At 34.0% G+C, this 8,275-nt stretch overlaps 1 protein-coding gene across 1 annotated transcript; it reads left to right on the top strand.

Annotated features, from left to right (window-relative positions):
• Positions 1 to 554: 554 nt before the first annotated feature.
• Positions 555 to 7,502, top strand: LOC112697377 (RGS1-HXK1-interacting protein 1). The gene is made up of 9 exons (XM_025750518.3): positions 555 to 938; positions 1,469 to 1,535; positions 1,636 to 1,713; positions 3,196 to 3,248; positions 3,754 to 3,837; positions 5,227 to 5,279; positions 5,371 to 5,435; positions 5,549 to 5,607; positions 7,010 to 7,502. Exons 1-9 carry the CDS (start codon positions 708 to 710, stop codon positions 7,097 to 7,099), a joined length of 780 nt encoding a protein of 259 aa, XP_025606303.1. The 5' UTR covers positions 555 to 707; the 3' UTR covers positions 7,100 to 7,502.
• Positions 7,503 to 8,275: the final 773 nt, after the last annotated feature.

Raw genomic sequence — 8,275 nt, forward strand, 5'->3', positions numbered from 1 at the left:
TAGCTTAAATGCATAAATTTCTGACTTCGAAATAGACAAAAGACGTGGAAGCTTTGGAAGATGTATTGTAGAATCAACCTCAACCTATTTAGGTGATCAGGGTGCATGGTCATAAATCGTAGTAATCTATTACTATTTATATAAAAAATATAGACTCAAAGTCTTGCCACGTGAAAAAAGGAGCTGAGAATTTACCACATAAATTGTGATATACTTTTACGATATATATAGTTATATACAAACTTAAATAACATGATTTATATAATATTAAAATATGACATGTATAACTAGTTTTGATTTAGAAAATTCTAGTAATTTGATTATTTTATTTTATTTACATAAAAAGGTCTATTATAAAATGTGATTTGATTGTAAACATTAAAGAAGTAAGAATTTATATATTGTGGTTTTATATGAAGTTGATTATTAATAATTATTAGATAATATTAATAATTTAATTAAATATTTAAATTATTAATTTTATGTAAATGACAACTGTATTCGAATAAAATTTTTTGTAAATTATATATTCTCAACACAAAATGAAAAATAAGAAAAAAAAAGGGTGAAAATTGAAGACATGAAAAGTGAATGGATGGCTGAGCTTAGAATCCACAGGTCAATATTTGAAGAACGTAAATAGAAGAGGGGGGAAATGAGACAGTGGTCAGAGGGACACAAACGCAAGGAACAAAGATTCACTGCAAATGGCGACACCTCAGGAATCATCCAAAACCGACGCACCACCCCCTTCGCCTGGCACAAGTGGCTCCCTTCCCGCTTTCAATGAAACGACGCCGTTCGTCGACTACGTTGTTGGCCAAGCCCAGCTCTACCATGCCGCTCTCAACGACGCCATCGATTCTGCCATCGACGCTTCAAACTCCCGTTTCTCTCAAATCCGCTCAACTTCTTCCGCTCATTTTCAACAAACCTTGGTGAAAAATTATCTCCTCCATCCCCCTCTTTCGTTGGTTTACCAGATTATTTTATTTTCTTTGAAATTCAGGGGAAGATAGTGCATGACTGTGAAACAGTGGGAAATTTATTTTGTCACAACCGAATTCGATTTCACATGACACCTTCTGTTGGAATTATTATTATTATTATTATTATTATTATTATTATTATTATTATGGGTGAAACCATAGGAATGCTCCAATTGAAAGCAATCCTATTCAGGATTTGAGATCTTATAGGAGGCATAACTTTCCCGACACTGGTTTTTGCATACCGTGATAACCCTAGAGCACTGATTAAGGGAAATGAGTATCTGCCACTTCAACCGATCAAGTGTTGGTGTTGTGTTAGTTTGCTCGTTCGTTTAGTGTAGTTAGCTCTTCTGACAATGTGATGAATTTTTGTAGTTTGTAAATAATTGAACATTTGAACTAGGTCAGATATTTGTCTTAGTTTTATTCTGATGAAACTGATATCTTTTTGAATTTCTGTTGAATGTGGATTGTAGCTTGCTTTGGATGATGTCAAGGCTCAGTACAATGCTTATGAGGATCTTATGTTCGGAAAGATTAAAGGTTTGGAATTTTAGTTATGCACTGAGATTAGGCTTTTTTTGGTTTCCATTATGATAAGTTTCTAAATTTTACGCTTTTATTTGTTAATCTTCCATTGCAGAGGGTGTTCTTGTTGCTGCTTCACATCCAATGATTACATGTGGGACCACTGCTGTCTTGGGAGTTTTGGCATTTAAAAGTAAGATTCTGTGCTTGTTTTAATGAATGTGGTCTATTTTAGAGATTAGTTTTTTTGTACAAGCACTGGCATTAACACCTCATCGCCTATTTCATTTTCATACTTTAGAAGTTAAATTACAAAAATACTAAATGGTATGAACAACAATTCACAATATGAGATAGAAATTGACAAAAGGAATTGCTTATTTTGCGTTTTGGCTTGTTTCTATGTTTGGGCTGGCAGCAGTGTCCCTCTCTCACAACTTTGTATATGATCCTTTATTGGTTGATTATAACCTGCTTTATGACACAAGCCTGAAATGGTTTTTATAACTTATATTGCTGCTGATGTACTTATATTAAGATATTACTGTTAATTTTTAAAACCACAATCTTTTTCTTCTGGAATGGCGAGATGATCCTCCAATTGATTACCAACAACCAGTGTGTTGGTTGGCTGTTGCGGTTGAGAAACTGGAAGTTTCTTCAACCCTTATTTGCTTTGAGGATATGGTGGAGTAGCAAAGGTGGCCTCGAGAAGAGGCATGGGGAGGAAATAGTGTAACACCTTGGTGTCAAGAGTAATCAAGAATGAGCAAAATAGTAGAAGGGCATGCTATCACCCAATTTCCCAATGTGTTTGTATTATTTACCAAAAGAAAAAGTAATGAAGAAAAATAAAAATGGCAGACATTCCAGAGCCTGCTTTCTCAATTTTGGTTATTCCTCACCATCCAAAATGCCTAACCTCACTCTCAAAACCCTCCGCATATGCTAACTCTCCTCTCTCTCCTCTAACTGAATCCTCCTCAATTCTCACTCCCATAATAGAATTGCCAGACTGCAACTATGTTATAGCCACTGGTCCCACCTCACGCTTTTTCTCTTCTCATGGATATTTAAAGTATGCCATGGAAATCAGTAATGTGTTAAATTGTAATGGGATGTCAATGCAAATTTATCTTTCGCTATTAGTGCATAGAAGTTGATCTCTTCATTTCAATTTTTAAATGTTTTATTTGATATTTTATTCATCATATAGCATGTAATGTATACCTATATATATAAAGAAAATTGGAGTACTTGGTTTGGTCTCTTTGGTCTCCCACTCATATGCTTTGGTCTCTCTTATTTGGTCTTCTTCTTAAGAAGAAACAATTATTTCTTCTAGGATTTGATCTCAAGACCATTGGTTACGAGACTAAAGAACTTACCATCTTTAGTAATTTCACATTAATTATTTTTAAACCATAACTAAAAAAAGGTGGATTAATCCACTAGTGGTCATAATATAAGTTATACAGTTTATTGGTCTAAGATTATGGCCGACACATAAATCTTTGTTTCTTTGTTGAAGGATTAAGTTGTTGGTGTTATATGTATATCAGTTTCACTGCTGCATGTTTTTTTGGAGGCAATGCTATTGAATTTGTTCTATATTACTCAAAATGTTAGTCGATTAGGGGGAGTAATATTGTCTTAAAATTTGTTTGCCTTGTAGGGCCTCGACGATTCTTGTATTACAACACTTTGCGTCTTTTTGTCAGTGAAGAGGTTAGTATTTATCTGATTATAATTGATGAAGAGGATAAAAGTTGTAGGATTTTGAGTTCAATTTATATTTAATTATATACATGTAACCACAAGGATATTAACCGTTTTTTCTGCATATCTTATATTCTGTTAGAACCTTGTAAATACAAGATCAAATTTGTTGTCTTGTGATATGGAATCAAGGACAGAATACTACCATTCTAAGCACAAAAGTGGAGTAGAGGGGATTGAGGAAAATAGTTCAATTGGAATTTCCTTTATATAAGTTTTTTCTTTTCTTGAGTTGGATACCATTTAGGTAGAATAATAGAGAATTAGAAATTCAATATACAAATGCACAGCCTTAGAATATCACTATTAAAAGCAATCTCTTAGTTGAAATGTGCTTCAAACATTTATTGACTAGTCACCAACTATTTTATAAAACATTGTTGGAATTGTGAAGTTCATGAAATGTTTCATAACAATTAGCTGAATTAATGTTGGTGCTTGTTTGTGTATCCAGGCTTTGATTTCCAGAGCTAGTGCTCAATTGAAAGAATTGCGCCAATCAATTGATCTTCTAAAGGCTGAAGGAGAAAAGTTGGAGGTAAAAATGCTTCATATCAGTTATAATTGAGTAACTTTAAGCATCTTTTGCATTACATGTTGTGATATCTTGTGCTTCTATATGTATTAGATCTTTTTGGCTTCCTTTGTAATGTTTCTAATTATGCCCCTGCCTCTGAAAGACTAAAACATGTTGAGCTAAGGCTAGCGTTTGAAAGGGCAAATGGTTAAATAGAGCATTAAAGAATATTGGGGATCAATATTTGTAACCAACTCTCTTGAGTTGGCATGGGAAATGAGGTGGCTAGATCTATATAAGATGTGAGAGAGTGCTGAAGGGGGGTATCTCAGAAAATTGGAAAATAGAAATTTGGCTAGGAGAGTGCTAGGACCTTTTTGGTTTGTATTTACGTTTTTTGTTTTGATTTTCACTGTGAGGATTTTCTCAAGACACAGTAAACACAGGAACAAATATAGAAAACTGGATTTTATGAGCTCGTGTACTTTGTGATTTCATGTTTGGCTTTAAGATTTTGCAAAGGAAAAGGTGAAAATAAGAGATGAAAATAGAAAATAGGATTTTTCTTGTTTTCTATTTTTTCTTCATTGAATTATGTGAACAGAAAACATTGAAAATGATGATAAACAACAAAAATCAAATAGGCTCTTATTCTCTGTTCACTTTTCTCTTCACAAAATATTGAAAATAGAAAACGTTAAAAATGAAAACAGAAAAAGTTTTCTCAAACCAAACAAGTCTCTCAAAATCTTAACAAGGCCACTCATGTTTTTTCTTTAATTTGTCAATATATACAAAGGGGGAGTAGATCTGTAAGACACAGTTATTGATCAATTCATAGCAGTATTATTCAGGGGGAATTTGGAGCATATGGTAAGATAAGGCTAGAGGACGTGTCGGTTATACATCTTGTTTTTATCATTGCTACCTATGATATCATCATAGAGGATGTCTTGGTGTTCTTGGGAGTTTGGTCAAGAAACACATTCCAATTCTCTGTGACTTTTCTACCTTGTGTAAAATGCTTCAATATTTTTTCTTTGATTGGTGAGTGTCTTGGAGTTCTTATATTCCAGAACTAAGTTACTTATTCATTCTCATATTCCATGTGCTTGTCCCTGGACTAAAGTTCTTTCAGGATTGTTTACCAGTAAGTATTGTCTACGACACTTTAATCCCTTTCTGACTTTGCGCAAAAGTCAGCTTTATCTTATTCATATTTGAAGGTTAAGTGTGTAGATGTTGATGCGTAGTACAATAGGGTTAACACAAATGAGCACAGACCTCTTAAGGCCCTTTCTCACAATGTTGCATCATGTTCACGAGTAGGAAGGATAATAAAATTCATGGCATAAGCTTTTTAGTGACTGCTATTTAGGTATTCATGGTATTTTGTTATGTTGTTTTCAGAAGAGGGCATTACATGCAGAAGAGGAATTCTTACGTGGAAGGACAAAATTGAGGTTGGTGACTTATAGATGAGTAGATGTAACATTCATTTTGTAATTTATATGCCTTAATCTTTTACTTACACACTTCATATTTTTATATTAGACACGCAGGAAAGCAAATCCGAAATGTGATTCAGTCTGCATATAAAATTGAAAGACGGGTAGGAGGTATGGTATAATATTATACTTAATTTGGAAAAGAATATTAGGAAAGAAGATCTAACGATTATGGTGATCAGTGTATGTGCCTTTGATGATTTCACATGATTTTGGTGCATTAGGTTTGAAAGATCTTCTTGGAGAACTTCCTAGAAGAGATGCATCTCACTTTAGGTCACAGGTAATTATTCTATTGGCTTTAATCTCATCTCAGTATTTCTTGTGCCTGGAGTAATCCATCAAATGACATTGAACAAATCTAGATCCTATTTTTCTTTATCATGCATAATTTGAAAAAGTTGTAGATACACCTCTTTGATAGAAAAATAAAAACTAAAAGTTAGATACCAAGTCCTCAGTAATTTGGGGACGGAATGAAGTTTTGTTGTATTCTCTTGAGGATATATGCTATATTTAAGAGGTGAAGGACAATATTGATTATGGAGGCTAGAACTATGGTTTAGAATTTTGGGAGACTGAGCCTTTCCAATGTTCAGGAACTACTTTGTGCTAATTTTATCAACGCTTGAGTTCATGAGCATGTTGATCCAACTATCTACAACTGTAACCATTTATAAAGGGAAAGTGTCACTCTTCGTACAACAGAGAACTCTAGGTGAAATAGAGTGAGAGAGATGGGAATTGGATTTGTAATATTATGCTTGAATGGAGTTGTTTGAGATGGGATAGATTCCATCCAATTCCATTGAAACCTTTTGCGGTGTCAAAGGTGAAAGACCATTTTATCCAAATAATGGAGTGGAGTGAAATTCCACTCGTTTTTGCCCTATTCCGCTCCCTTAAATCACATGCTACTTTGCTTTCATTACTTTCCATCAATCCAAACATGTGTACTATAGGCCTCTGGTTTAACCTGATGGGTCGAGCCCAATTATCTTGCAAGAAAATGTGAGATTAGTACAAACTAATTTAATGCTTTAGCTTGAAACCAGAGACATTCAGACCTAGATATCAACATACGATTGCATATTCATATAGTTGGGAAAAGGAATGACAATTAAGGTGGCAAAACCCCTAATGGTTAGCATCACCACATCCAGAATTCTAGTGAGGATGGCATCAAGCTCCTTGATTCCCTCCTACATGTCGATAGTAGTGAGCATGACGATAGGTTTCAATTTGTGGTATTCATTTAGATGGACATGGACTTGTGTAATCTAGTAATGGCATTTCTTCATTTGTCCTAACTATAACCAATTTCACTCAAGGTGAGCTCACTACAGCATTGTCCAAGTCCAAGACCATACTTTGACTTTTGGCTAATTACTACATTGGCATCATTGTGATCCTTCACGGGTTTCGAAAAGGAGCTTTTGGTTGTGTTTCTTATAATTTACTATTAGCATTGCATGGATATCCCCTTATTAAAAAATTCAGACAAACAAGTTTATGGAATAAGATTAGATGTTTGGCATCTATTTGGTATAAAATTCATTATCTTTTGAGGTCATTCCTTGTCGGACATTGTGAGATACAAGAAAGCTAGATATCTCTTCTCTTCTTTTGATTTAAAAGATTTGTAGTTAATGCAAAATGCTGAACTTTCTTTCTCTGGCTTACAGGTTTCCAAACTTGCTTCTGAGGCAAAGCAAGAAAAGAAGTCCTTGACAAAAGAGATCTCGAAAATTAGCAACTATGGCATCTCGGTGTAAAACCCTTTCTAAATTATTTTGTTGAACTTCAATGAGTTTTCTGAGAATGACCATCATATCCGTGATCTTTCTAGCTTTTATTAGGAATAATATAATCCTCCAACCATGTTTGCTGTGTATGAGAATGAGGCCATCAATGTTTTTCTCTTTTATTTTTTGTTTTTTTGTTTTTTTGGTTCCAATATCTTATTCCGAAGTTCACAAGTTGGGGGAGGCCTCATGCCCAAAGGTAGAAGGGATTGTTGTTAACTTGCTATAGGAAAATTTGTCTCCGAAGTGAAACGCATTCAGGCTTGTATACATATGAGAAAGCATAATGCAGATTGATGTGTAATCTTGAACACACAAACTTTCAAACTTTCTGGTCAAGTGAATGTGAGTACCTTAAATACGGTTCCATTAAGATATAGATATTGCAATATTTTTAATTTTACATTGCCAGGCTTTAATTGAGATGCTGGAAACTTAAACCGGTAAACTGTGGTCTGTTGTCTCAGACAGCTACATTGCGTTGTAATTAATGAACCCAAGAATAGGAAGTTTACTTTTAATCGTTAGTTCAATGCTGCTATTCTCAATTTCGTTCTTATTTTGGGTAGTTTTATGTAGTGCCCTATGTTCAATGAGGTATATTTTATTACATCGTTCTTGTAGCTTTATTTTTACACAATAATTAATTATCATATTCGTTAATTAGTTTGATGTTTGATCATTGTAAGTTGTGTGATTACAACAGATCAAGTCTTATTTTACCAAGTGAAATCTGTTATAAACCGAATCAAGGAGCAATATAATGATATGTTGTGGTTGTGTTTTGAGGTTTGAATATGTTTATCGTCCTTAAATATTGTCTTTTTTTTAAGGTTTTGAACTCTGATTCACTCTCTAGCAATAGCAAGGCATACACAACTGCCACTAGACCAAGCCTTGCAGTGCAAATATTGAAGTTTTACAACAGGTTTCAGTTTTTGTGATTCAAATGATCTTGTTATGGGTTCTAGGCCGTCCCAAATCCATAACATTGAGTCATTGACCATTGAGTTTGGGCAAAGGGATGCATTTATTAGGTACGGGCAAGGCATACCTCAAAAATCCTGAGAGAATTATCAACAAAACAAGCATATATTCTAAAATATAGTATGATATGAATGGGCTTGTGAAATTAGAATACCTATT

Source organism: Arachis hypogaea, chromosome 6 (assembly GCF_003086295.3).
Source record: "Arachis hypogaea cultivar Tifrunner chromosome 6, arahy.Tifrunner.gnm2.J5K5, whole genome shotgun sequence".
NCBI lineage: Eukaryota > Viridiplantae > Streptophyta > Magnoliopsida > Fabales > Fabaceae > Arachis > Arachis hypogaea.

Bases quoted from the DNA above. Each gene is read 5' to 3' on its own strand.
- LOC112697377 (XM_025750518.3), top strand. From the start codon at position 708: ATGGCGACACCTCAGGAATCATCCAAAACCGACGCACCACCCCCTTCG. The intron at 939-1,468 runs GTGAAAAATTAT...TGTGGATTGTAG, and splicing joins CTCATTTTCAACAAACCTTG to CTTGCTTTGGATGATGTCAA. The intron at 5,436-5,548 runs GTATGGTATAAT...TTGGTGCATTAG, and splicing joins AATTGAAAGACGGGTAGGAG to GTTTGAAAGATCTTCTTGGA.